General features: G+C 50.7%; 2 protein-coding genes across 3 annotated transcripts in view; both read left to right on the plus strand.

Moving 5' to 3' along the window:
- The window catches only part of Grin2d (glutamate ionotropic receptor NMDA type subunit 2D), a 34,570-nt gene extending 14,555 nt beyond the window's left edge, over window positions 1-20,015 (plus strand). For both annotated transcript variants that reach the window (XM_047528559.1, XM_047528560.1), the window contains 7 exons: window positions 129-282; window positions 2,818-2,943; window positions 3,122-3,351; window positions 4,633-4,793; window positions 17,668-17,855; window positions 18,049-18,281; window positions 18,528-20,015. In XM_047528559.1, coding sequence (XP_047384515.1) covers window positions 129-282; window positions 2,818-2,943; window positions 3,122-3,351; window positions 4,633-4,793; window positions 17,668-17,855; window positions 18,049-18,281; window positions 18,528-19,859 — 2,424 coding nt within the window. In that variant the 3' untranslated portion in view covers window positions 19,860-20,015. The remainder of the gene's footprint in view (window positions 1-128; window positions 283-2,817; window positions 2,944-3,121; window positions 3,352-4,632; window positions 4,794-17,667; window positions 17,856-18,048; window positions 18,282-18,527) is intronic.
- A 1,917-nt stretch (window positions 20,016-21,932) lies between these two features.
- Grwd1 (glutamate rich WD repeat containing 1) lies at window positions 21,933-27,801 on the plus strand. The gene is made up of 7 exons (XM_047528562.1): window positions 21,933-22,128; window positions 22,316-22,433; window positions 22,621-22,780; window positions 24,846-25,059; window positions 25,195-25,337; window positions 25,565-25,762; window positions 26,926-27,801. Exons 1-7 carry the CDS (start codon window positions 21,942-21,944, stop codon window positions 27,241-27,243), a joined length of 1,338 nt encoding a protein of 445 aa, XP_047384518.1. The 5' UTR covers window positions 21,933-21,941; the 3' UTR covers window positions 27,244-27,801.
- Window positions 27,802-27,973: the final 172 nt, after the last annotated feature.

Below are 27,973 nucleotides of genomic sequence, written 5' to 3' on the forward strand. Positions count from 1 at the left end.
TCCCACCGGGAGCCAGCCTGTCTCTCACCGGGTCATTGGTCTGGGGCGGGAGTCTTTGTTCCCTTTCCGCCCTTATCCACCTCTATCCACCTGAGCGGGCTTCGCCTGCCCACTCCTCGCCCCCGCAGGTGTTCTACCAGCGCGCAGACATGGCCATCGGCTCCCTCACCATCAACGAGGAACGCTCCGAGATCGTGGACTTCTCCGTCCCTTTCGTGGAGACTGGCATCAGCGTCATGGTGGCGCGAAGCAATGGCACTGTGTCCCCCTCTGCCTTCCTAGGTGAGCTGGGTCCCCGGAATAGAAAGCCGGACCTAGGCAAGGCTGGCCCATCCGTGTGGTCCCTGCGGTCAGGAAACCTGGGTTCCTATCCCAGGATCTCCTGTACTGGCTGTGTGACCCTGGTGAAATGGCGTCACTTCTGAACCTCAGTTCCCTATCTGGAAAATGGGAGCAAGAATTTCCCCTATCAGGAGTTTTACCTTGAAGCTAAAGACTGAGCTCCGGAGCCTTCTCTTACCTTGGCTCTTCCGAGGCCCAGAGGCCAGTTTTGTTTTTTGAGACAGGGTCTAAGTTGCCAAGACTGTCCTCCAACCCTCCAACCTCCTGCCTCAGCCTTCCCAGTAGCTAGGATTAAGGATGAGCACCACTGTGCTCAGCTCCCAGTTTTGTATTCAGAGTTGTGTTCTTTTGTCTTTAAGAGAGACCTCCAAATTGTGTACACTTCAGGCCCTACAAAACCTGAGTCTTGGCTCATGGTGGCGCCCACTCCTGTAGTCCCACCTACTTGGGAGGTTGAGGTGGGAGGACACTTGAGTCCAACCACTCAAGACCAGCCTGAGCAACATAGGGAGACCCTGTGTCCAAAAAAAAAAAAAAAAAAAAACACACACACACACTTTTTTTCAGGTATGTAGACGCGAGATGAAGAGGAAAGATTAGCACCCATGCCTGCACAATATAAGTGCTCAAGACACCTATTGGTGTTAATGAGAACCTACTATGTGTCAGGCTCTGGCAGCCTGATGGAAACACTGTGGTGAACAAGACAGACAAGTCCCAGCCTGCTAGGAGCTCTAGGCCTCATCCCAAACTTTAAGGACTACATAGACAAGATCACTTCATATGGTGGTAGATGTGATGAAAAATGAAGCCAGGGTGAAAGAGGAGGAGAGGAACTGAGTTTGTGCTGGTGTGGTCAAGAGGAGAGGCCCAGGCCTGCGTGGATCTGGCCAGACTGGGGGAACAGCAAGGGCAAAGGTCATGGTGTATTTGTGAAACTGCCAGAGGCCTCTGGAGGGGCTGTGAGGGTAAGTGGGTGGGAGGAGAGGACTGGGAGGGAGGGGGCGGATCTTGGAGGCCTGGGTACTACGATGGAAATGTGGGTTTCATGTACAGCAGAGGCGACACTTTTCTTCCATAAGGGAGCCCCTGGCAGCTCCTCGGAAGCTATAGGCTGGCAAGGACGCTACTGAAAAGTTCATCTAGAAAAAGAATGGGGTGTGCAGTCGGGCAGTGGGGGGGCTGGAATAAGGAGACAGATCCAAGGTGTGGTTAGGGAGCTGCACCCAGCTGAGCTGGTGGTTCTGTGGTAGACCAGGTAGAAGTTCCATTTCCTGAGCTGGAGAAGACAGAAGTGTACATAGGTCCAGTGCTACAGTTTACATCACTTGCTCTTTGGAGTCTGAGCAGAGCTCTGGAAGAGGCAGGAGCTGGAAGAAGAGACCTTCCATTTCCTCCATATTGGTTTCTATGTATTTTCCATTCAGAGTGTCTGGTGTCCTCCTTGCACCCAGGTCTCTGCAGGACACACAGGGAGCACTGTGTGGGGCCCCTACCTTCAAGCAGCACATAGCAGGGCAGTGACAGATCTCCTCCAGTTACCCAGCAGAGGCAACAGGCATGTCCCCAGAGCTGCAGTGACAGTCCAGGGTGGTGACCTGGCTATGACAGGGACAGTCCTGGCAGCTCTACTCAGTTGGCTCTGAGAGGCACACTTGATACTCATTGGCTCATTGTCAGTGAGCTCCTGGAGGCAACAGTTATCAAATGTAAGGAGGGGACATGTGAATGGGATGCCAGATGATGGACAGGTCAAGTGGCACCTCTGACAGGGAGGCTGAGACTTGATGGGGCAGTGCTGTGAGCACTGGCTGGTTGGGATGGGTGACTGAGAGATGAGCAGGCCAAAGAGGAGGGTGGGACAAGGCTGAGCCACAGGACATTGTCCTGGGGGTGCTGGGGAGCCATAGGAGGGCCATGAACAAGAGAGGGACAGGGTCATCTCTGGCCATATCTGGGATAGGCTGGAGCCAGAGAGCAGGTGTCAGGAGGCCAGGGAGATGATCCTGGGGAGGAGAAGGGGCCTGAGTTGTGTCATCGTGAGAAGGGAAGGGAAGGGACAGGCAGGACAGGCAGTAACATCTGGCAGGAGAGCCAGCAGAACTGGGATAGGCTGTGGCAGGAGAGGGCGGAAGGAGGGAAGTGGCAAAGGGGGACTGGATGGGTGGTTCTCCCAAAATGGGAATCCCGGGAGCTGGCGTGGGCGTAGTGTGGGACATGATAAATGGCCTAGTGGGTAAGTGGAGGCGGGCCTGGGCTCAGGCGGCATCTAGGAGGCGGTTGCCTCTTAGGGAGACTGTGTGAGAAAGGCCCCCTACCTGAGGGGAGGAATGGGGAATGGAGCAGAATGGCAGGAGGTGAAGCCAGGCTGCAACTGCCCGCATTCCGTGTCCCCCGCCCTCCCCCCACCCTCCCCCAACCCCGCGCCCCGTCCTTTGCCTGACAGAGCCATGACCACACCTCCCTTGTCCCCAGAGCCCTACAGCCCTGCTGTGTGGGTGATGATGTTCGTCATGTGCCTCACTGTGGTCGCTGTCACCGTTTTCATCTTTGAGTACCTCAGTCCCGTAGGCTACAACCGCAGCCTGGCCACGGGCAAGCGTGAGTCCCCTCCCTGCATCACCCTACCTGCCCTGACTGCGCGTGCAGCCTGTGGGATGGAGCAGAGGTCTCCGGGGTGCCCAAGGCCCTGGTGGCCACTGGGGGAACTGCAGTTTTATGCTCCCTAGTTGAGCAGAAGGGACTTGGGGTCCATGACCCCTGTCCTGGTCCCCTGCAGGCCCTGGTGGCTCAACCTTCACCATTGGGAAATCCATCTGGCTGCTCTGGGCTCTCGTGTTCAATAACTCGGTGCCCGTGGAGAACCCCCGGGGAACCACCAGCAAAATCATGGTGCTGGTGTGGGCCTTCTTTGCCGTCATCTTCCTCGCCAGCTACACAGCCAACCTGGCCGCCTTCATGATCCAGGAGGAATACGTGGACACTGTGTCTGGGCTCAGTGACCGCAAGGTGCGTGGGCGCGGAAGGGAGAGGCTGGGGTTGGAGGGCAGAGTTGGCAGGAAGTCCCAGGGGAGTCACTTCCCAAAGAGAATTTCAGAATGACAGAATGGAATGTTCTAGAAGGAGAAGGGACATGGCTTTACAATGGACTGTTTCAAGTCTTCCCGGGGAAGAGGATATCTGTCCCCCAGTGTTCCAGGGAGAGCAGCACCAAATGGGATTTTCCAAGCAGAGCATCTCTCAAACTATAGTGAAGGACTAGGTTTTGAAACTTCTAATCCATTGAATGTAATGCTTTTGTAAAATACAATAGCAATGAATTACTAGAAAAGTAAAATAAAATTTAAAACCAAGACATTCTAGCTGGGCATGGTGGCACACACCTGTAATCCCAGCAGTTTGGGAGGCTGAGGCCAGAGGATGACTAGTTCATAGCCAGCCTCAGCAACTTAGTGAGGCCCTAAGCAACTCACTGAGGCCCTGTCTCTAAATAAAATACAAAAAGCACTGGGGATGTGGCTCAGGGGTTAAGCATCCCTGGTACCAAAAAATTAAATAAATAAAGTAAAAATAAATAAAACCAAGACATCTTAAAGTCAACCCCAGATTTTCATTTATTAGACTCAAAAGGCAAAAACTATTTCGTCGCTTCAGTCCAAATGCTCTCTTGATGTCTGGGACCTCGCTGCACCTGCAGTGTGACCAGGGACAGGCAGTCTGCAGGGAACACTTTGAGACTGAGGTGGTTAACTAGTGTCATGACCTATTAGAGAGTTCACAAATCAACTCTGTGAGTTGCAGTAAGCATTTCCCCCAGCAGAATGGAATAGAATAGCATAGAAGAAAGTGTTGACTCTACTTTATGTCATAAGGGCGAATATGGTTTTATGAAATTTTTAGTCATAAACACACCTGCCATTGAGCCAGCACACACCCATTTGGTTACATCTGTTGTTAAAATAGCAAACAACTTCCAAATAGATTGGTAAAAGCAGCTGCCCTCAGCCCCAGCACTGGGACCTCCCCTGATCCAGCAAATTAAGGGTCAATGCCTGGCACATCAGGGACCTCTAGGAGTTTCTGGCTTCTCAAGTTCTGTGGCCAGTGGCCTCAGTTTACCTGTCTGCAGCCACACGTGCTAGGCAGGAGTGAAACCATGTTTCCTACTGTGCTGAGAAACACTTCTGAGACTGGGGTGCTTGCCAGTTGACGGTGTCCCCCAGAATGGGGCACTTGGGTTGGGATGTCCCTGGGTAGGGGGCACCTTAATAACTTTGCATTCTGCCCCAGTTCCAGCGGCCCCAAGAGCAGTACCCGCCCCTGAAGTTTGGGACGGTGCCCAACGGGTCCACGGAGAAGAATATCCGCAGCAACTACCCCGACATGCACAGCTACATGGTGCGCTACAACCAGCCCCGCGTGGAGGAAGCACTCACGCAGCTCAAGGCAGGGTCAGCTCAGACTGGGGCTGGGCCAGCGGGTGGGGATGGGAATGCTCAGAGATGCCTGGGGTCAGGGCTCACTCATCAGTCAGACGGGTGGGTCAGCTTAGAGGGCGGAGGTCACAAAGGGCCATAGACTGGCTCTCAGGAGGAGGGTCCTTGGCATGTTTCAGAAATCTAGAATCCACTTGCTGGGACTTACACCTTGGCTCTTTGACTCACCCCTTCTTTGACTTTGTGACCTTGGGCAACTTACTCAACCTCTCCAAACCTGTTTCCTCCTCTGTAAAATGTAGATAACAAGGGCATCTTCATTATAATGATCATTAGGTCGTATGAAAATTAAGTTGGTTAATCCATGCAAAACAGTGTCTGGCACCTGTAGGTGTTTGCTGATATTATTATTGGTGTTATCATTATCATTAGATCTGAACAACAGAATCAATACTTGGATGGTTATTTTTAATTATCGTCTTTTTTGTGTGTGTGTGTGTGTGTGGTACTGGGGATCGAACTCAGGGCCTTGTGCTTGCAAGGCAAGCACTCTACCAGCTGAGCTATCTCCCCAGCCCTTTAATTATCTTTATATCAGTTTCCTAAATCATAGTTAAATTCAGTCCCTGAAGTCCAGCCCACAAGTACAACCAAACAGAGTGCAGGCCAGGCGTGGTGTTGCACATCCAGTCCCAGGTCCTTGGGAGGAGGCCAGAGGAGCACAGGTCCCAAGCCAGCCTGGGCAACTTAGTGAAGCCCTGTCTCAAAATAAAATAAAATAAAAAATAAAAATGGTTAGGATATAGCTCAGTGTCAGAGCACTTGCACTTACTCAATCCAGGGAATCCCCAGTACTACCAAAAAAAAAAAAAAGGAAAAGCAGAGCTGAGAACAGCTCCCTGTCCTGTCCCTCACTATCTAGTTTTTCAACATGCATTTTTTAAAAAAATTTTTTGCAGTACTGGAGATTGAACTGGGGGGCACTCTGCCATCAAACTATATGCCCAGTCCTTTTCAGTTTTTACTTTGAGACAGGGTCTCACTAAGTTGCTGAGGCTGGCCTTGAGCTTGCCATCCTCTTGCCTCAACCTCTCAAGTCACCGGGATCACAGGCCTGTGCCACTGAGCCCAGCTTGCATGCATTTATTTTTTTACCCCACCTTTGCCAGTCAGTGAGCAACAATTCCTGCCCTGAGGGGGCTTAAGGTCTGGAGGTAGGAAATGAACATTAAATAGGCAAACAGAAGAATCAGCGAGGTCATTTCAGAAGGGGAAGGTGCACTGCAGAATGGCCGGGTTGGAATAATTTTACCTGGGTGTTCAGGGAGGGCTTCTCAGAGGAGGTGGCATTTGAGCAGAATCCTGAAGCTGGAGGGGGCATTTAGGGTGGACCTGAATTTGAATAGGGAAGGGTATGATCTGATTTGTATCTAAACTGTCTACTGCAGTGTGGAAAATGAACAGAGCAGACCCTAAGTAAGTGGGACCAGTGGGGAGGCCATTATGTTACCTAGAACCTTCCCTGAGCCCCACCCTCTGCTTGCCCCTCAAGTAGCTAGTCCTGACCAGATCTTTGTTATCTTCTGTCTAGATTAGAATTGGGGCTGCAAGAAAAAGGAACCAGTCAATGCATGTTAAGTAAAAGGGGCAGCTCAGCTCAAGGCTTAGGTGGTCTCAGATCCAGTCCTCAAAAGTAGAGGCAGGCCTTGTGGAAATGTGGAAATCATGCATTCATTTAAAACTTTTTAAAGAGCACCACCAACTCTGTGCCAGGTACAGTTCCTGGATTACAAAAGACAACAACAAAAATGTGAATTTCCCAGGTTGGTCAGGAGTATTTAAAGAGACAGAGGTTTCTTTCACTTACAATCAGAAGTCCAGGGCAGCATGGTAGTCCAAAGAGACCACCAACAGGCTGAACTCTTCCCTCTTTTTCGTTCTTCTAAGCTTGCAGCATAGACCTCCATGCTCATTTTGGTTGTCTCATGGTCTCAAGAAGTCGCTGCCCCTCTGTGGAGCACATCCTACCTAGTTCCAGGCAAGAAGGAGAAAAGGTGAAAGACTGGAGTGTTTTCTTCTGGCAAGACTTTGCCTTTGTATTGGGGAAAATGAGTTGTTCACAGGGACTTCTGGCTGTTTCCCAGAGCCTGTCAGATGGTCACTCCTAGCTGCCAGGGAAACTGGGAAGTTAACTATGTTAACCACCCAACATCTCTTGTGGAAAATGGTGAAGGAGGAGGTCATAGGTGGAGACACGGTAGCCAAACCACTGCCAGAATCCAGCCTGCATGGAGTCTGCATTTTGCCACCAAGCAAGTTCTTTCCTGCACCTTTTTCTTCTGCACCTGTCAGTCCTCTTTTCTGGGGTCACATGGGCTCTTGGCTCCTAAGCTCCGCATGTCTGCTCTGGGCAAACCTGCAAGCCTCTTCACTGCTGACTGATTTCAGCACTTTCCTATCAGTCTCCACTTTATCGTACCCACAGGCACTTCTGCACTTTAGGGCATCACCTTTCTCCTTGGCCCTCCCCCCTCGAAGGTCTGTTGACAGGACTAAGGACCACAACGTGGTTGGTGACAGACTTTTCTTTGTTACCTGAGGCTTTGGGAGGTGCACTACAACCTTTTTCTAAGGCCTGGTCAAAAGTACAGTGGAGGCTCCACTGCATATGTAACTATATAAGCCTCATGAATCAAGCTAGCAAACCGCTTGATATGTTGGGTCCTCCTGCCAGGACAAATATACCTTCTTAATGATCAGAAAGGCTCTTAAGTTCAAGTTAAGCCTGGGATGGGTGGGTGCAGTGGTGCTCACCTGTAATCCTCGGGAGGCTGAGGCAGGAGGATCACAAGTGCAAAGCCAACCTGGGCAACTTGGTAAGGCTGTCTAAAAATAAAAAATAAAAGGCTGAGTTGTAGAGCACCTCCTGGTTCCATCCCCAGTTCGACTGCCAAAGAAGAAAAATAAGAAAGCCTCTCAGGGTCTCCCTGCCTTTCCTAGCGTCTAGAGGCTGCCCGCACTCTTGGCTCATGGCCCCAAATCACTTTGACCTCCTTTTGTATCAGCTCATCTCCTCCTCTGACCAATCCTCTTGCCCTCCTCTTCTAAGGACCCACATGACTGCCAGGCCACCAGAATAAGCTCCCCACCTTATGATCCTTCACTTGATCACATCTGCAGTGTCTTGCCATGTGAAGTAATATATTCACAGGTTTCAGGTATTAGATAGTGGATACCCTTGTGTGGGGGGGGGCACCATTCTATCTGCAACAGGTCTCCAGGACATAATCTTGAAGTGAGGTGTGGATCCTGGGTGGGCACAACCCCTTACTCCCAAGGGAAGTCCTAAAAAAAAGGCGGGGGGGGGACCCAGGCTGGGTGTGGTAGCACCCACCTGTAATCTCAGCAACTCAGAAGACTGAGGCAAGAGGATCACAAGTCTGAGGCCGGCCTCAGCAACTAAGTGAGGCTCTCAGCAACTTAGTGAGACCCTGACCCAAAATTAAAAATAAAAAGGTCTGGGGGGTGCACTTCTGGGTTCATTTCCCCAAAACCTGAGGAAGAAAAAAAAAAAAAGGAACCCAGAACAGCACCCAGTATTGCCCAAGTTCTAAGGGAAGTATTGAGTATAGGGAATCAGAGGTATCAGAACACAACACCACAGAATGAGGGACTTTTTTTTTTTTAACGTAGTGCATCCATCCATTCATTCATTCATTCAACAAGTACGCAGGAGAGCCTCTGATGTGTCAGGCGCTCTGCCAGATGCCGACCTCCCGTGGACTTGAAGGTTCCGCTGGAGTGGGGGTAGGCAGAAAACACAATGTCCAAAAACCACGTCCTCTAAAATGTCTCAGCTCTCGAGTATCTGGTCACAGGGACTTCCTCTCTGGCCATCTTCCTCTGCAGCTCTGCTTGCTTCCATGTTGCCCCCATCTGCTTCCCTTCTCCCTGGAGAACGGCATTTCTGCATCTTCCCATTCCATGGCCTCCAAGGCCTGGGAGTTCCTGTCAGTATCCTGGGGACACCTAACAGCAGTGTTTTCAGAACCAGATGGTCCTGGATTTGAAAGAGCTGCACCCTTACTTGCTGTGGACCCTGAAGTACACAATTCAGGTCCTGAGCATTAATTTTTGCCGCCATAATATGAGTCAAGGATTCCCCCGTGTTGATCAAGTGGCTCTGGGAAACCTGTTCAATCTCACATTCCCAGTAGGAAGGATCTGATTGGCCCAGCTAGGGTCAGGTGTCCAGGCAAGCCCAATCAGCAGCAGCAGGGTGGACCTGGTCACGTGGTTGTCCAGCTGCCCTTCCCTCAGCAGGATAGGTTCTCCCAGTTGTGGGGCCACCTGAGGACCGGAAGAACCTTGCGTTCCTTCGAGAACACTCTTCCTACGCTGGCTTTCTGCCTTTTCTTCAGGTTCAAATCCTGGTGAGCCCCTCAGCCCCTTTTCCATGGCTGCCCCATATGGAGAAAACGTTTGTGCCCAGTGCTTTTGGCTTTCTTATTCTCCTTACTGGGAACTAAGTTTCCCCTTTAAGAAATGTCTCTTTTCCCCTCTCATTAAATGATTTGTTTGGTTGACCTTGCTTGTTAAAGTGAAGATCTCTCCCTCTTTCTCCTTAATGTCTTGCATCATTTCCTTCCATTCTTTTTTCTAAAACAGAGCTGAGGAGCACGTTTGCAATTTAAAATGTTTTTCTTGGAGCCACACTGAAAGAAAAAGATGATATTGATTTTCATATTATATTTTATTTACTCCAGTATTTTCAAAATGTTATCATTTCAACATGCAATTGATATAAAAATCGAGGTGATGTTTTACCACATGGAGGGTTTCAGTGTGTATTTTATGGTCAAGGCCCACTTCAATTTGGATTCCCCATATTTCAGGTGCTCAATAGCCCCGTCTGATCTGTGGCTGTCATATTGGACAGTACCCATTTAGAACCGTTTTTGACTATTATCCTTCCTCTCATCTCCCCCCCCCCCTTCCTTCTCTTATTCTTTCTCTTGTATGTACTTCTTTCCCTGGGGACAACCCTTTCTTTTCCTTCCCCAACCTCAGATATCCAGGGTATCCCGGCTCCTCAGGATCTAGATAACATTGTTTCAAGTTCCCCCTTCTGAGAATCCTGTAAGTTCCTGGGTTTCTCAGGTTCACCCTGGCTTCAAGCTCCTCTTTGCTGATTTAATTAACTTTCTTGGACCATCTTGCTGGTCCTAGAGTGCCTTCCTGAGACCAGAGTCTATGAACCAGAATTGGAACCCAGAAGCCCTCCCTCTGCCCCATGTGCACAGGGGTCAGTGACTGAAGACTGGGCATATGAAGGACAAGTAGACAGCACTGTCCAATAGAAGTGCAGTGAGCCATGAGGAGTGCTATTGTCCAGGGGCCACAGGAAAAGACATAGAAAGAAGCTGGTGAAATAATTTTCATACTATGTTTTACTTAACTCAATATGTCCAATTTATTACTTGGACACATAATCAATGTGTTGAGACCTTTTACCCAAGTTTCCCCCACACGCATTCTTTGAAATGCAATGTGCATTTCACACCCCCAGCACTGACCAGTCCAGAACTTCCCATCTCAAGTGCTCAGAGCCACAGCAGTGTGGGGCCACCACATTAGACAGCCTGGGTGTGCACCACCCAGATGAACAGCGTCATGGTGATCATTATGAACACACGACATAAAGGAGCTCAGACCACCCCCAGCTCCTGGGAGACTTTTTCACTTCCTTACTCACCCCTAGAGTATTCTCCCCAACCAGCTGCTGACTCACCTCCCCGCTTCTTCCGTTTCCCTCCCCAGCTCCTTCCTCCAGGAAGGCTCCTGGGAATCCCAGATCCTCTCCTGGGCAAAGCAGGGACTGTTTTCCCAGCTCTGCTCACCAAGCCACCCTGACCTCACTAGCCCCTGCCAGGAGGTGCAAACAGCCTCCTTTTCTTCCATAGGGATTCCTCACACTGCTTGTCCTTGGCCTTGGAGAGCAAGAATTCAGACCCTACTTTCCAGATCCACTCAGTTCCTGAGTTTTGGGTAGCAAGAGTGAGAATGTGACTATCCAGGGAGACTGTGCCCATCTCACAAAAGGAATCTGTCCCCTCCCTGACTTGGGAGAACCAAGGATACCTGTGTGCCCCCTTCCCCATAAAAGTGTGAGACACATTTCCAGCTTTTATTGAGTAAAAATAGCTTGGAGACCTCATTCCATGTCTTTTTATAGATTTTCATCATTTTTTTTAAATTGAGGTATAGTATACATACAGTGAGGAACAGCAAAGTACAAAAAGTGTACTACCCACCCATTGTTTATACATGCATATGCGTCCATGGGACCACAACCAGGTGAAGCTATGGAAGTCTTTCCATCTCCCTGAAGAACTCTCCTCTGCCCTTCAGTCACTATAAACTTCAAACAGCCATAAACTTTTGCCGGGTCTTAAACATCTTTTTTTTTTTTTTTTTGGTACCAAGAATTGAACCCAGGGGCACCTGACCACTGAGCCACAGCACCTTTTTGTATTTTATTAGTGGTCTTGCTGAGTTGCTTAGCACCTCACTACATTGCTGAGGCTGGCTTTGAACTCGAGATCCTCCTGCCTCAGCCTCTTGAGCCGCTGGAATTACAGGCGTGGGCCACCTCACCCAGCTTGAACATCATCTTAACAGAATCAAACAGGGCACATAATTTCTTTTGCTCAACATTATTACCAGATTGCTGGTTCTTTGCCATGTGTGCCATTGAGTATACCCTTACATGAATATACCACAGTTCTTTGGTTCTGTTGGTGGACATTTGGGTCATTTTGAGAGTTTGGCCATTATGAATATGCTGCTATGGTAAGTCTGGGGGGGGATTTATGCCTCATTTTTCTGAGGCATATTCCCATGGGTGGGTCGGCTGGGTCACAAGGAGGGACACACGCGGCTGTGTTAGCTTCTGCGAGGTATTTTCCAGTGTTGTGGCAGCTCACTCTCATTGGCAGTACAAGTGTTCCACCTGTTCCTCATCCTTGCCAAGGCTTGGTCTCATTTCCACTGTCTTTTTAATTTACTATAGTGTTTTATTACATTCCAAGTCTGTTTTAAATCATTTTGGCTCATAAGTAGTTCGCTAGGGCTACTGTGACAATTTTTTGGCCTGTAGTTCTGGAGGCTGGAAGTCCTGGTTCCTTGTGGGGGCTGGCAGGGAAGGATCCATCCAGGCCTCTCTCTCCTTGGTCCACAGGTAGCTGTCTCTTCTCTGTGTCTTTTCAGATCATCTTACTTCTGTGTCTATGTGTCCAAACTTCCCCTTTTTATAAGGACACCAGTCATACTGATTTAGGGCCCACCCTGTGACCTCATTTTAATTTGATCGCCTCTGTAGAAGCCCTTTCTACAAATAAGGTCACATTCTAAGGCCTGGAGGCTAGGGCTTTGATAGGTGAATTTTGGTAGGGGACCCAATTCAACACATTACATTTCATAACCATTTTAGGTTAATATTATTAGAAACAAGCACAGCAAGATTCCCACAGCTGCTAAGCTGCAGGGCTGGAACTTGAACCCTAAGCTGATTCTGGAGCCCAGGCTCCCAGCCTCTGGGCTGCACTGCCTTATGTAAACAGTGAGAGACCCAGAGTTGCTCCCCTGACCCCCTCCCCAAAGCTTCCCTGATTCACAAAGGACACCCCTGTGTTTCTCATTGTCACCTCTTGCTCTGATTTCCTGCTTCTGCTGAGTTCTTTCTTCCCCCAGTATCCTTTTTACATTTTTCCTAATTTTAGTTCTGTTTTTATCAGTTGTCCATCCACACAGGTTAGAAAATGAAATACAAGATTTTTTGAAATGAAAGACAACAGGCCCCCATCTGCTTACCTCCCATTTCTCTCACCCCAGAAGAATCTGCTTCCACCTTGTTCATGTAACATTTTGCTATTTCTCTAAACCACTTTTGTACTGCTACCTCTAGATTTTTCAGTTTTAGGCATTTTCCATCCACTTCTCACTATGGAAGGTACATACTCATGCTCCTATTTAAATCCTATCTGCCTCCCACACTGTGATTCTGACTAGATGAATATTCAGTGTTTACATGTTATGACTATGTAAATGCTCTCACAGCTGCCACAAGTAGTAAACCGTGATTACATTCCTCTCCTACACAATTCTTTGTTGTTGTTGTTGTTGTTTCTTTCTGGAGTTAATAATTGTCTTTTCCCCCTTCAGTTGCTTAGTTGTTGAGTTTTCCTTGTGCTTAATTAATTCAAACCCAAATTCTCTATTAACTACCTGAATCTCTTTTTATGTTCAGAAGCACCAAATGCTCTGTCAATTTCCTCCTACTGAAGAGGTCTCTCTTGGACTTCAGGCCTGCTCCCAGTTTGGATTCTGTGGAATCACTGATTCTTATTTTATCGGGTTTTGCTCACATGTCCTTTTAAACTTCCAGACAAAAGGCACATAGGAGGAATATTTTTGGAGATATTGCATATCTGAAAAGTCTTTATTTTGTCCTCATACTGAATGGACAGTCTGGCTGGGTATAGAATTCTGCAGTAGAGATTATTTTCCTTCAGAATTTGGAGGCATGATTTCATTGTGTTAGTCCAGTAATACTGTAGAGGAGCCCAAATCATCCAGACTTCCAGGCCTTTGTATGTGGTCTGTTCTTTCTTTTCCTTGTCCTTAGTGCACTGACATTTATAAACAACATGCCTTCATCTATTTTCATTGCTAGACCTTTCAGTTGTATTCTCATGCCATTTATTTTGAGAAAATTTCTTTTCATGAATTCTTTCATGTACAGTTTCTCCCCTCTTTTCATTTCCCTGTTTTCTTTTTGGTTCATATTAATTTGATATTGAACTTCTCAGACTGTTCATTTCTTTTATTCTCTTCCTTATTTCTTTAAGCTTTTCATTTCTACTATTTCATACAACACACACGCGTGCATGTGCGCGCACACACACACATTTATTTATTTACTTATTCATTCATTCATTCATTTATTTTTGTGGTGGGGCTAGGGATTGAACCCAGGGCCTCAGAAATACTAGGCAAGCACTCTACCTCTAAGCAACATGCCCAGTCCTATATATTATTAATTTCTAATAACTCCTCTTTGGTCTCTGGATTTTTATAGTATTTTATAAATTTCATATAAGCTATATTATAGAATGCTATCATGGTTCAAAGTTGCAGTATCTTCTTTCTCCTACACTATAGTTTTTTTTACTTTTAAGATATTTTCTCATCCTCTGTTTCCACCAAATCTCCCTTTCCCTCCCCCATTTATTCATTTTGTATCTTTATCTGATGTCCAGTAATCCGCTCTATCTGTTCATATTTGGGAGTGGAGGTTTAAATTCTGAAAGTGGTAAGCTTGTAAGTGCTGAGCAGGGTTGCTGACTAGGAACTTTACTGTAGGGTGATCTAAACTGTATTTTTCATGGAATTCCAATGTCAGTATTTTTTTGGTCTCTTTTCTTAGGATATAAAATTTTTAATATAGAGAGGAACAAAGAAGAAAACAGTAAGCCATGATCTCCTTGACACGATAACCCTTTTAAAAAAAAAATAACATTTTAATTATTTTTTAGTTGTCAAGGGACCTTTATTTTATTTACTTACGTGCAGTGCTGAGGATTGAACCCAGTGCCTCACACATGCTACACAAGTGCTTTACACACTGGAGCCACAGCCACAGCCTGACAAGATAAGCCTAATGACATGGAAGTTAAAAGGCATTTATTCACTCATTTATTTATTTAGGTCTTCCGGAGCCAGAGTACTGAGGCATAGCAGTGAACAAATCCAAGTCCCTGGAGCTTCCATTGCAGACTGGGAGGGGCAGCCCTCCAGTAAACAGGACATTTCTGCAACCATGGGAAGGTTCTAGACTCGTGCAACCCCCTGGGCAGGCACCAGCTATTGATCGCTCAAATGTGCTTGGTGTGACTAAGGAATGAGATTTTTAATTAAAATTTCAATGTAAATAGCCAGATGTGGCAAGTGATTTCCACAGTGGACAAGACTAGAAAATACCATCCTCACAGTGACAGGGTAGAAATAAACACTTGGGAACAGAGGCAGGGGGATTTTTATTTTTCCCCAAACGTACTCCAACAAAAGTTGTTGGAAACAGCTGAGGTTTTTTTGTTTGTTTGGTACTGGGAATTGAACCCAGGGGCACTTAACCAACTCAGTCACATCCCCAGCCCTTTTTATTTTTTGAGACAAGGTTTCGCTAAGTAGCTTAGGGTCTCTCTAAGTTGCTGAGAATGGCCTCAAACTTGCAATCCTCCTGCTTCAGCCTCCTAGTCACGAATACAAGCATGCCACCACTGCACCTGGCAAATAGCTAAGTTTTAATACCAGCTTAGATCTGGGGAGGTGGTAAGGGCTGGGCATAAGATCCCAGAACAACTGAGTAAAAAATTAAAAATGAACGGTGGGCTGAGGTGTAGCTCAGTGGCAGAGTGGCAGAGAGACATGCTCAAATTCCTGAGTTCCATCCCCAGAGGGCGCCCCCCCCAAAAAAAAAAAGTGAACATCATTTGATTCCAACTTCTTAAAATTCCCTCAGTTATTTCCATCACTGGAAGCCTTGACTTACAGTTTTCTCTAAAATGCTCTTCAGTCTCTCCCTCTGCCCCCATTTCCTTAAGGACCCTTGAAGATCTCCTTCCTTCGGATTCTAGTCTGCAGCCCCTCCCTTCCTCCTCTTCAGGCTGACTCTGGAAACTCCAAGGTTTTCCCACTCACCAGTGGAGAGCAATTCACCTTTCACCCCCAAGGGCGTTTTCCTTAACAGAGAAACGTAGAGAGAGATTAGTTTTCCTACCAGGCGGAAGTGCCCCCAGGCAGCAGAGGCATTTTTCTTGCCTGCACACACACTTCCGATGTCAGCTGGAATCTCTCTGCCCTTTTGGATCTATAGAAAACTAATCCAAATCCCACTCTTCAGCTTTGGGACTGGACTTGGGGCAGCCCTCCCCAAGACCATGCTAATTCTCAAACTCGGTGTTCTTTGCTCCACTCCAACTCTGCTTCTGCTCGCAGTCTGTTTCCTCAGTCCAGAGGCATGGACTAATTCAGTCCTTTCCCTTATTCCCACATACATAAGGCATTTATGTGTGACAACATGAGTGTGTAGAGCTTTTCTGAGTTTGGGACACAGGATTTACATCAATATATAGGCTAAAGGCTGTGTAGAAAGCCTGCCTGACAGGAGTGTGTGTGTGCATGTGTGAACTCTGAGGCCCTGGGTTCCATCCCCAGCACCCCTAAAACAAAAACGGGCTGGCAATTCAAAAGTAAGGTTAAGCCTTCTTCCCTGGAAGACCCTTTCCTTTCTCTGCAACCCAGCATCCAGCCATATGTCATTACCTATCTTGTCTTCCCTGGACCCTCACACTGTCTGACACTATTTCAATTCAAACTAAATAAACTTTAAATTCCATCCTTTCATCTCACTGGTCACATTTCAGGTGCTCAAGAGGCATAAGTGGCTAGTGGTTGCCCTGTCAGATAGTCAAAATGGACCATCCCATCACTAGAAAAGGTTCTTTTGGACAATGCTAGACTAGACAAAAACGGGTATCTCCCTCTCAGAACGTGTCTGGTGTCTCCAGAGGAAATGACCAAAATTTCACTCCACTGCCTGTCATTTAAAAAAATAAAGATGAGGTCATATTCTAAATGGAATTCCAGGTCTAGCTTTTGTATTAATACATCCTGAACATCTTCACTGGACAGATCATAAACATTTATATGATAGCACAGAATAGTTACAAAGTGTTCCTTGGCCTGAACTCATTTATTCACTTATTCATTTATTCTGACAATATTTATCAGCTGCCTTGTATATGTCAGGAACTGTACCCTGGTCTTGGCTGGGAATGAGACCAACTGGGAGCCTGGAGCTTCAGTCTCCTGGGAGAGGCTGAGATTAGTCCAGTAATCATGGATTAATACAACATGGCCACAGCTGTGAACAAGTGATGTTTGGTGTAGGCCACAGTGTCTCCATCGTGAAAACCAATTCCATACCCCTGCTTCTCTTCCCACCAAGTTTTGGAAATTAGGGCCTGGTGGGATGACCCAAGCATGTTAAGGTATGTTGCTGGCCCTGTGTTTCCCCAACTGAAAAAAATGAACATCATAGTTTCTATCTCATTGGAATGTTGTGAGGCTTAAATGAATTTCTAGACTAGATAGATTAAGCCTGGTATGGTCTATGTGCAACATAAGCGATCATTCACATTATCATCATTCTTTTTTTTTTTCTTTTTTTTTTTTTTTGTGGTACTGGGGATCGAACTTAGGGCCTTGTGCTTTCGAGGCAAGCACTCTACCAGCTGAGCTATCTCCCCAGCCCATCATTCTCTCTTTAAAGCCCCAATCCTCCTCTTTAAAGTGCAGGACCTTTTTATTTATGTATTTTTAAATTCTTGTTCATTTTATTTTATTGTAGTGTTGGGGGTTGAATCCAGGGCCTCACTCATGCTCTAGTTCTGAGCTACACCCCCAGCCACTAGAACCTTTTTGAAAAATAGATTTTCTACTTAAAAAAAAAAAAATAGGATTTTCTTTGGAGGGCTATGTTGAAGATTACAAACAGTAATTATTTCATCAAAAGTCACAGTTAACATTTCTCTGACACCTTTGCATCACGCACCATCTAACCTTTGCAGAAACTCTGGAATGGAGATATTGCAATTATGCCCACTTTACAGAGGTTGAAACTGAGGGACAAGAGACACTGACTGCTCAAGAGTTCCAGGTCGTTAGGGTTTGGAGCAGCTGGTGATTAGGGGTGAAAGAGGTTCCAGCCTGGGCCATGATGGCAAGTGAATGGGACTGACCCTGCCTTCATGCCCTCTGTCCTCAGGAAGCTGGATGCTTTCATCTATGATGCTGCAGTGCTCAACTACATGGCCCGAAAGGATGAGGGCTGCAAGCTTGTCACCATTGGCTCCGGCAAGGTCTTCGCCACCACAGGCTATGGCATCGCCCTGCACAAGGGCTCCCGCTGGAAGCGGCCCATCGACCTGGCACTGCTGCAGTTCCTGGGGGACGGTGGGGCTGCCTGCAGGGACTTCCATTTCCACATGGGAGAAGGGAGAGTGGGATCCCTGGGACCTGGGGAAAGAGAGATGGGGGATCTGGACACCATAGTCTGCTAGATGAAAGGTTTGGGGGCCTGGACTCCCATGGCAAAGGGAGGAGGATCCTGAGAGGGTGCTCTGACTCCCCTCTCCCCCTTCCCCAGATGAGATCGAGATGCTGGAGAGGCTGTGGCTCTCTGGGATCTGCCACAATGACAAAATCGAGGTGATGAGCAGTAAGCTGGATATCGACAACATGGCAGGTGTCTTCTACATGCTCTTGGTGGCCATGGGCCTCTCCCTGCTGGTCTTCGCCTGGGAACACCTGGTGTACTGGCGCCTGCGGCATTGTCTGGGGCCCACCCACCGCATGGACTTCCTGTTGGCCTTCTCCAGGGTATGCGGGAGAGGGAGCGGCTGTGAGGCAGAGGGGGAGACCCGCAGAGACGGAGATACAGGCAGAGTTGGGGAGAGAAGGGAAGAACATGGAGACGCAGGCCCAGACGTAGGGACATAGAGGCAGGGATTAGTGATAACGGAAGGGTCCAGGGCAGAGGCCTGGAAAGGAGGGAGGCACCCAAGGAGGGAAGGATGGCTTCCCCGGGATCCCGCGCTGACCCCATTTTCTCACCCTGCCCCACAGGGCATGTACAGCTGCTGCAGCGCCGAGGCCGCTCCGCCGCCAGCCAAGCCCCCGCCGCCGCCTCAACCTCTGCCCAGTCCCGCGTACCCCACTGCGCGGCAGGCGCCCGGCCCTGCACCATTCGTGCCCCGCGAGCGCGCTGCCGTGGACCGCTGGCGCCGGGCCAAGGGCGCGGGGCCGCCGGGGGGCGTGGGCCTGGCCGACGGCTTCCACCGTTACTACGGCCCCATCGAACCACAGGGCCTGGGCTTGGGCGAGGCGCGCTCGGCGCCCCGGGGTGCGGCCGGGCGCCCGATGTCCCCTCCAGCTGCGCAACCACCACAGAAGCCGCCGCCTTCCTACTTTGCCATCGTGCGCGACAAGGAACCGGCCGAGCCTCCCGCGGGCTCCTTCCCTGGTTTCCCGTCGCCGCCCGCGCCCCCGGCCGCCGCGGCCACCGGCGTCGGGCCACCGCTCTGCCGCCTAGCCTTCGAGGACGAGAGCCCGCCGGCGCCCGCGCGCTGGCCGCGTTCCGACCCCGAGAGCCAGCCGCTGCTGGGACCCGGAGCCGGCGGCGCAGGGGGAGCGGGGGGCGCGGGCGGCGGAGCTCCACCCGCCCCGCCCCCGTGTCGCGCCGCGCCACCCCCCTGCCCTTACCTAGACCTCGAGCCGTCGCCGTCGGACTCGGAGGACTCGGAGAGCCTGGGCGGTGCATCGCTGGGCGGCTTGGAGCCCTGGTGGTTCGCCGACTTCCCTTACCCCTACGCCGAACGTCTGGGGCCGCCACCGGGCCGCTACTGGTCGGTCGACAAGCTTGGGGGCTGGCGTGCCGGCAGCTGGGACTACCTGCCCCCGCGCAGCGGTCCAGCCGCCTGGCACTGTCGCCACTGCGCCAGCCTGGAGCTGCTGCCGCCGCCCCGCCATCTCAGCTGCTCGCACGACGGCCTGGACGGCGGTTGGTGGGCTCCGCCACCCCCGCCTTGGGCCGCTGGGCCCCCGCCCCGGCGCCGGGCCCGCTGTGGATGCCCACGGCCTCATCCTCACCGCCCGCGGGCCTCGCACCGCGCACCAGCCGCTCCTGCGCCACATCACCACCGGCACCGGCGCACCGCGGGGGGCTGGGACCTCCCGCCACCTGCGCCCACCTCGCGCTCGCTGGAGGACCTCAGTTCCTGTCCCCGCGCCGCCCCTGCACGCAGGCTCACCGGGCCCTCCCGCCACGCGCGTCGGTGCCCGCACGCCGCGCACTGGGGGCCGCCGCTGCCCGCCGCGCCCCACCGGAGACACCGGGGCGGGGATCTGGGTACCCGCAGGGGCTCGGCGCACTTCTCCAGCCTCGAGTCCGAAGTATGACGCGGCCCAGGGGGCCCTAATGCCCCCTCGGTCAGCGCAGGCCACGGCCCGAGGGGGCGCGCAAGAGACAGGACCCGCGTGGGTTGGGAAGGAAAAAATGGAACTGGCCGGACCCCGCCTGGAGCAGCGTCCTGCGTCCCCTCGCATTGGGGGAACCACGAGCCAGAGATTTGGTTGTCCGGATCTCACCCAGCCTGATAGCGAGGGAGCGGGGGGTCATGAAGCCCACCCGACTTTTTTTAAAACCCGACAAGGGCTTTTTAATGTCACCAGATGGGGCGGGAGGTGGGGGGGTCACGCCACGCCCGCGCCCCGCCCCCACGCCCGGGGCCGTGGTCCCCACATCACTGTGCAGCTCCCCGGCCCCAGCCACGCCTCCGGGGAAGCCCGTTTTTAACCTTTCATCCATCGGGACTCAAAACTGTGAGACGCGTTCGCCAAACTGTGACCCCAGACCTTGGCCCCGCCACACAGAAACCCCTGACCCCAGACTGTGACTTCCGACACCTAAAATGGTCATCTGACCCCAGACTGTGACCCGAACCCCAGACTGTGCCCCGACCAGACTGTGACCCTTGATGTCAAACCGTGACACCCCACTCCTCCTCTCCTTTGCCATTCTCGTTGGCTTTTCCCTACTTTGACCTAGACCTGTTCCCAACGGAAGCCCCGCCTTCCCCAGACCCGTGGTGATCCCAAACCTCCTCAAGCCCAAACGTCCACCCTTCCCATCTCCCTACCACTCCAGGTGTCACCAACTACATCCTCTCTAAACCCAACCCTTGTGACCCTTCAGTGATGACCCAGCAGACACACCCCCAAGCCTCCTCTTCCCAGATCTCCAGCCGGGTCTGGGGCTGGGTTGTGAAGGGGAGGATCTTCACACTTCACCACCAACCTTCCTTCCCACGTTCCTGTTCCACATTGCAGTGTTTGGAATAAACCATGTTTTTATGCCACCTCAGTCCAAGCCTGAGCTCTCTATCTGTCCCTTAGTTCCCCCTAACTTCTCTGGAGAAAACAAACTGAGAAAAATCCCACAGGGGAAGAGGAGACAGAATTAGAACGGACTCTGAGGGGAAATGGAAAAAAAAAAAAAAAAAAAAAGGAAAAGGAGGTGGGAAAAGAACAATGGAGAGAAGACGGGGGTCGAGAGGAGACCAGGGCAGAGAGAGACTTCAAAAGAGTGCTGAGAAAGATCCAGTATACAAAACACTTCAGGATCAAACTCAGGGTCCCATTTCCTATGGCTAAGAGCAACAAGACTTGCTAGATTCATAATACCCTGCTCATGCAAGCGAGGAGAGTCTTAACACATCCCAGCAATCCCCACTCTTGGATGCCGTTAATCTCACCAATGAGAATCTATTTCTAACATTTCATTACGCCAATTAACCAAACTTCTGGTGCCGATGGGCGATAAAGAGAGCCGACGCACTTGTAATAGCTGCCTCCAGAGGGTGGACTTTCTGATTAAGTGCTCGCTGACCAGAGCTGCAGCATAAACGCCTGGTTAGGCAATTCACTGTCCCTAGAGGGTAGATTCAACCGACTAACTTACACACAATATCCAGCTTGTCTACACTAAAGCCTTTTGAAATAAATTCAAGTCATCAAAACGGGGAGAGAAGAAGAAACCGGCTTTATGGGTCCTCCGGGAGCAGAAACTCAGTCACCCTGCCAGTAAGTGCTCGAGTTTGCATACATGAATAATTAATTAAGTGGAAAGACAGCTCTGGGAATCATAGGTGGAAGATGGAGGCGGGTTCGGAACTCTAGTAAATGGGGGGGGGGCGGTAAGAGGAGGCCTCCCGTAAAACTACGACTCCCAGGAGCCTTTGCCACCGTCACGGCAAAGGCGCCCCAAGGTCACGCGGAACACGGTTTCTCCGTAGCCGCAGGCTTCTTTCCCTGGGCCTGCATGCCGTACCTTAGTTCTGGGTCTCTCACTGCACCGCCCAGTCTAATTGGTGGTCCGGGAGGTTTCCAGGGTAACTGCGCAGTGGGGCGGATCTTGGAAGGTAGGAAACGAAACCCGGAAGTGACGCTCTTACCCTGCGCCGGCGGCGAGAGGAGTGGAAGATGGCGGCGCGCAAGGGTAGGCGGCGCACGTGTGAAACCGCGGAACCCATGGACGCTGAATCCCGAGACGCAGGTTCCGAGGGTCCGCCCCAGGTCTACCTGCCCGGCCGGGGACCGCCGCTGCGCGAAGGAGAGGAGCTGGTCATGGATGAGGAGGCCTATGTGCTGTACCACCGTGCGCAGACTGGTAGGGCTGAGGGCCCGGATTCCTGGGTCTGGAGTAAGGTACTGGTCCTGAACCTTAAACTTAAAACAGATGCCCAGAAAGAGAACGCTGGGGTCTAGGAGAGGTGGTGTCAGTCAGGAAATGGTCCCTGAGGGAGGTGAAAGCAGAATTCTCTGTCCCACCCTAAATCCTTTGCTTCTATCCTGAGGCGCTCCTTGTCTCAGCTTCGACATAGTCCGAGATCACCTGGGAGACAACCGAACAGAACTTCCTCTTACACTTTATCTGTGTGCGGGGACCCAGGCGGAGAGCGCCCAGAGCAACAGGTGAGTGAGGCCCATGGCTTTCCTTCCTGGGAGCAAGGGTCTGAGTTCCCTTCTTCCTCAGGACCAAGGAGTTAGGGCTTCCTCATCCGGACCCGAGTCTTGAGTTTCGAACTTTCCTTTGTCCTAACTCTTGACATTCACTAACATTTTGACATTCACTTTCTGATTCACCCCGTACCTCCCCCAGATTGATGATACTTCGAATGCACAATCTGCATGGGACTAGATCCCCATCCTCAGAGGACAGTGATGATGATGAGGAGGAAGATGAAGAGGATGAAGAAGAGCGGAAACCTCAGCTGGAACTGGCCATGGTGCCTCACTATGGTGGCATCAACCGAGTTCGGGTACATATAGTCTCAGTAGTCTGCCTTGTACTCTGAGGGTTCCCACCGCGTTCACAGGTCTTCTGGCACTTCCTCATACCCTTCAGCTTTTAGAAAAGTATTTGGCAGTTAGTTAGACATTGTAATTGTCATGTGCTAGGTACTGTTTAAGATTATTGTTTTTTACTTTCCTTTTATGTAAAATAGTAATAATTATAGAATTTAACTTATTGGACTGATGTGAGGATAAAGTGAAATAATATATAGTGCCCTGGAACAACACCTGGTTTTAATGCGAGATTTTTTTTTTTTTTTTCTTTTTCTTTTTGTGGCGCTGGGGATTGAACCCAGGGCCTTGTGCTTGCCTGGCAGGCACTCTACCACTGAGCTGTATCCCCAGCCCGTGTGAGATGTTTTTTGTTAAATGATTACCTAAGGATGATTTTGGAATTTAGAGGTTTATTGTTTGCTTCAGAGTTAAAAATCTTGTGATCAGGTAGATGCACAAATAAAATGAGATGGTATACTTTGAAGAACATTTAGAGCAGTATTGACCTGGTCCTGTGTTTCCAGTAAGTTATTACCATGGTTCAGGTACTGTCCTAAACATTGAGCACTTAGCAGCAAGCAAAAGGTCTCTGGCCCTGTGAATTTATTTGCTAGTGGGGGAAGGAATAAGAAGAAATTAAATACATGTATAACGTGTCAAAAGGTGCTAAGAGTTGCGGAGAAGAATTTCATTTAAGCAGGGTAAGGGAAATAGTGTTCCTGGTGTGGTGTTGTTATTTTAAATAGCCTAAGTAGGAGAGAATTCAGTGAAAAAGTGCCCTTTGAACAGACCCCCAGGAAGTAAAGGAGTGAGCCCAGGATATCTGTGGCAATAGATTTGCAGGCAAGGCAATCGGGTGCAAAAGGACTTGGGATGGACTTGGGATATTTGATAACTTTCAAGGGAAGCTGGGGAGACCAGTGTATCTGGAACAGAGTGGTTGGAGGGTGGGCACAAAGGAAAAAGATTGTTTAGGTCATTGAAAGGATTTGGATTTCAGGATGGGCACAGAGGCACACACCTATAATTCCAGTGACTGGAAGGAGAGATAGGATGGCAAGTTTGAAGTCAGCCTTGGCAACTTAGTGAGGACCTGTCTCAAAATAACAAGGACTGGGGGTTATAGCTCTGGGAGAGCACCTCTGGATTCAGTCCCTAGTAACACACACACAGGCACACACACACAAAGGACTTAGGCTTCTGCTCTGGAAAAATTGGGAACCACTGGTGACTTAAAGCAGTGAATGACAGAATCTGTCATTTGTTTTAAAAGGCACCCTCTGGCTGCTGTAGAGAATCATCTGCAGGGAGACAAAGGTTGAAGGCTAGAGAGGCTGTTAGAGTAATTCAAGGAAAGATAAAATCAGTAGTAGAATAAGTGTCAGCAGTAGAGGTCAAGAGAAAGGGTGGGGAGCGTTCTTTTTTAGTGTAGCCAGTGTGAGTATTGGGTGTGAGAAAGAAAAAACCAGAAGTTCTGCAGTTTGGGCCTGAGATGGAGAGCATCGGGAAGGAGGCAGCTGCAGTTGGTGGATGAGGAAAGAGTCAGGCCTAGGGGATGCCGGAAGTCTTGAGGCTGGACGAGATCTCCCAGTGAGCAAACACAGGGTCAGAATGACCTGAGGACTGCGCTCTGTGACCCTCCAGCATTTGGAAGATGAAGAAGAGCAGAATCCTCAGCGGGAGCTGTCCGTGTCCCTGGTGCCTCACTGTGGCAGCATCAACCTAGTTCAGGTCCACGTAGCCCAGCAGAATCTGATCACACTCCTGAGAGCTGGCAGGACTTAGCCAGCCTCAGTTCCCAGGTGTCTCAGAGCTTTGTCCTCTCACCTGCACTAGCTGCCTCTGCCCTAGTCTGGGGAATTGATCCAGTTATCCACTGGTCTTGCAGGTTGTAATCTCTTTCCCACAAAGGTTTTGGGGAGTCGGAGTGCCAACCTGTGGGTATTTGAGGAATTGTAGTTCAGAATCTCAGGTGCTGGGAGCTTGTGGTCCCACCCTGAGCCACCTCCCTCTATTTCATGCATCCCTCTCCTGCAGGTGTCATGGCTGGGTGAGGAACCTGTGGCTGCGGTGTGGTCAGAGAAGGGCCAGGTGGAGGTGTTTGCACTGCGGCGGCTTCTGCAGGTGGTAGATGACCCCCAGGCCATGGCAGTCTTCCTCCGGGATGAGCAGGCTCGAGTTAAGCCCATTTTCACCTTTGCCGGCCACATGGGTGAGGGCTTTGCCCTGGACTGGTCTTCTCGGGTACCTGGTGAGTCCCTGGGGTTTTCACATGATTTGGGAAGGTGGGAGAGAACAAGGTCCACAACGGGAGTGGGTACTTAGATTCCAAGGAGGGCAGGGAACTGTGGACAGGTCAGGTGAGGAGGTATCTTGATTCCCCCAGGTCGCTTGCTGACCGGTGACTGTCAGAAGAATATTCATCTCTGGACACCTACAGATGGTGGTTCCTGGCACGTGGACCAGCGGCCATTTGTGGGCCACACACGCTCCGTGGAGGACCTGCAGTGGTCCCCAACTGAGGATACAGTGAGGGAGGACTGGGGGGCTTAGGTCTCTGGGTGATGTGGGGCAGAATAGGGACCTGGAGTCCTTGGTCTTGAGGGAGGAGGGGACTGAACTGGGGTCTCATGTATTCCATTTAGGCCAAGCCCTAATCGGGGGATAGAGAGAGACAGTAGCTGATAGTTGAGTTTCTGTCTTCAGGGAATGTTGGGGGTTTATCTGAGCACTCTGAATTACTCCGCCTTGTCCAGGTATTTGCCTCCTGCTCAGCTGATGCCTCCATTCGCATTTGGGACATCCGGGCTGCCCCTGGCAAGGCCTGCATGCTGACCACAGCCACTGCCCATGATGGGGATGTCAATGTCATCAGCTGGAGCCGCCGGGAGCCCTTTCTGCTCAGTGGTGGGGATGATGGGGCCCTCAAGGTCTGGGACCTGCGGCAATTCAAGGTATTTTCCCAGCAGTCACCAGGACCTGTAGGTTCTTCCCTCCTTAAATAGTCTAAGCCAGCCTCTCTTTTGGCGGGGGGTGGGCAGGGTGTACTCAGCAGTGCTTAACCACTGAGCCACATCCCCAGCTGTTTTTTAATTTTTTACTTTGAGACACTGTCTCACTAAGTTGCTGAGCCTGACTTTGAACTTGCGATCCCCTTGCCTTAGCCTCCTAAGCCAGTGGGATTACAGATGTGCACTGCTATGCCTGGCCTTAACCAGCCTCTTTCTGATGCAGTTGAGGAAACAGTCTCAGCAAGAGGGGGTTTGGCCAGTGTGGGATCATTGACTCCCCCTGTGATAGCTGATAAGTGGTAGAAGTGGTTGGGGGACAACAGAGGTGACAACTAAGAACTGCAGCTGGAGGTACAGCCCTGGGCTTGGGGGCTTCCAGGATTGTGGGTTGTATTAGTGGGTTTTATAGCACTGGCCAAGTGGGAATTGGAGCCCACCTCACTCATTGCAGGAGAGGAAACTGGCACCAAAGGGCAGGAGCAGATGCCATGTGACAGCTGAGTTGGCTTTGTAGAGCTGAGAGGCACCCTAGGCAGGAGAAACAGCAACTTCTAATGTCCCTCTAGATGGAGCCAGGGCTTCACCTGTCTGTCTTCCCTGCACCACCACATTGCAATCCCTTTTTCTCCTTCCATTTAATCAATCTGTAAGATCAGTCTGGGAAGCTTCCAGGCCAGCAGGCCCCAGGGCCGATAGTGGACCCTCCCAGCTAGTGATATGCCAGTTCCAGCAGCACTGTCGCCTACCCAGGTGCTGTCATCCTTTGAACCAACCGCCCAGAGCGGTTGGGAAGCGGTGCTTCTGCCCTGTCCAGGCCTCAGTGTTGGCAGCAAGGACAGCACTAGGAAGACCACCCCTCCTTTATACAGGGAAATCCAGGCAGGCCGAGGGATGGTCGGGGCAGTGCTCCTGTGTCCCACAGCTGAGAAAGGCTTTGCACATGAAACCACAGCCCCTGGGACTGCTCTGTCCTTAGTGCCATGTACCTTTTGGGGCTTGGGGGTTGTGGGGCTTAAGGGCAAACACCCTATGTGAACCCTGACGTTGAGTCCCCAGGACTTAGGCTGGAGTGTTCAAAGCCCTTGACTCCCCATCTTTTCTCATAGTCCGGCTCCCCAGCGGCCACCTTCAAGCAGCATGTGGCCCCTGTGACCTCCGTCGAGTGGCACCCCCAGGACAGTGGGGTCTTCGCGGCCTCAGGTGCAGACAACCAGATCACACAGTGGGACCTGGCGGTGGAGCGGGACCCTGAGGCAGGCGACACGGAGGCTGACCCTGGGCTGGCGTCCCTCCCCCAGCAGCTGCTGTTCGTGCACCAGGGGGAGACGGACCTGAAGGAGCTGCACTGGCACCCGCAGTGCCCCGGGGTCCTGGTCAGCACTGCTCTGTCTGGCTTCACCGTGTTCCGCACCATCAGCGTCTGAGGCAGCCAGAGTCCTCTGGCCTTGCTTCTACTTGGGAACTGAAGCTGAAGTTGGTTCCCCTGGAAGGGGCTCCTTCAGGTCCCTTGAGTGGCTCCCCAGAAGAAGGGCTTAGTTTAACTGGCCCATTGAGAGCAGAAAAGATGGATTCTGCTCTCTTCAAGGACTTGGTGTGACCCTGGCTCTGTAAAGTCATGCCCATCAAAGACTTGATTCCACCTCTACCTGTCAGGGTGCTTGGTTGGCCTGCTGTGGCCTGAATACGGAATTTTTGTCAGATTCGATGCCTGGCTTGACCCTTTGACCTCTGCCCCAGGCCTAATTTTGACTACTGGTCTCCCCCAGGGACTTCAAGGGCTTTACCATGGCCGAACCAACTTTGAGGTGTGGGCTTCTCTGGCAGAATTTGGTTCTGCACCCTGTCTTCACCTTGTCTTCTGGCCAGCTGGGTTTGGCCAGAATTTCCCAGTGTGGGGATCCCTAGGGCACCCTCTCCTCCCTGAGCTGAGGGGCTGGTGCTGTTGGGGGAGGAAGACCAAAGAGGCAATAAAGGACCCAAATGAGGCCTGAAGTGCTCCTGAGACTGGTCCTTCCAGCCTCATCCCTGTGAGAAGACTGAAGTGGGTGGAGAGACCAAAGGTGGCACCCAGCTGTCCTAGGCCACCCTGCTGGGAGAGGCCCTAGGATGTCACTGTCCCTGCAGGCCGACCCTCAACCCCTGGGTACTGCTTCC

Source organism: Sciurus carolinensis, chromosome 16, assembly GCF_902686445.1.
Source record: "Sciurus carolinensis chromosome 16, mSciCar1.2, whole genome shotgun sequence".
NCBI lineage: Eukaryota > Metazoa > Chordata > Mammalia > Rodentia > Sciuridae > Sciurus > Sciurus carolinensis.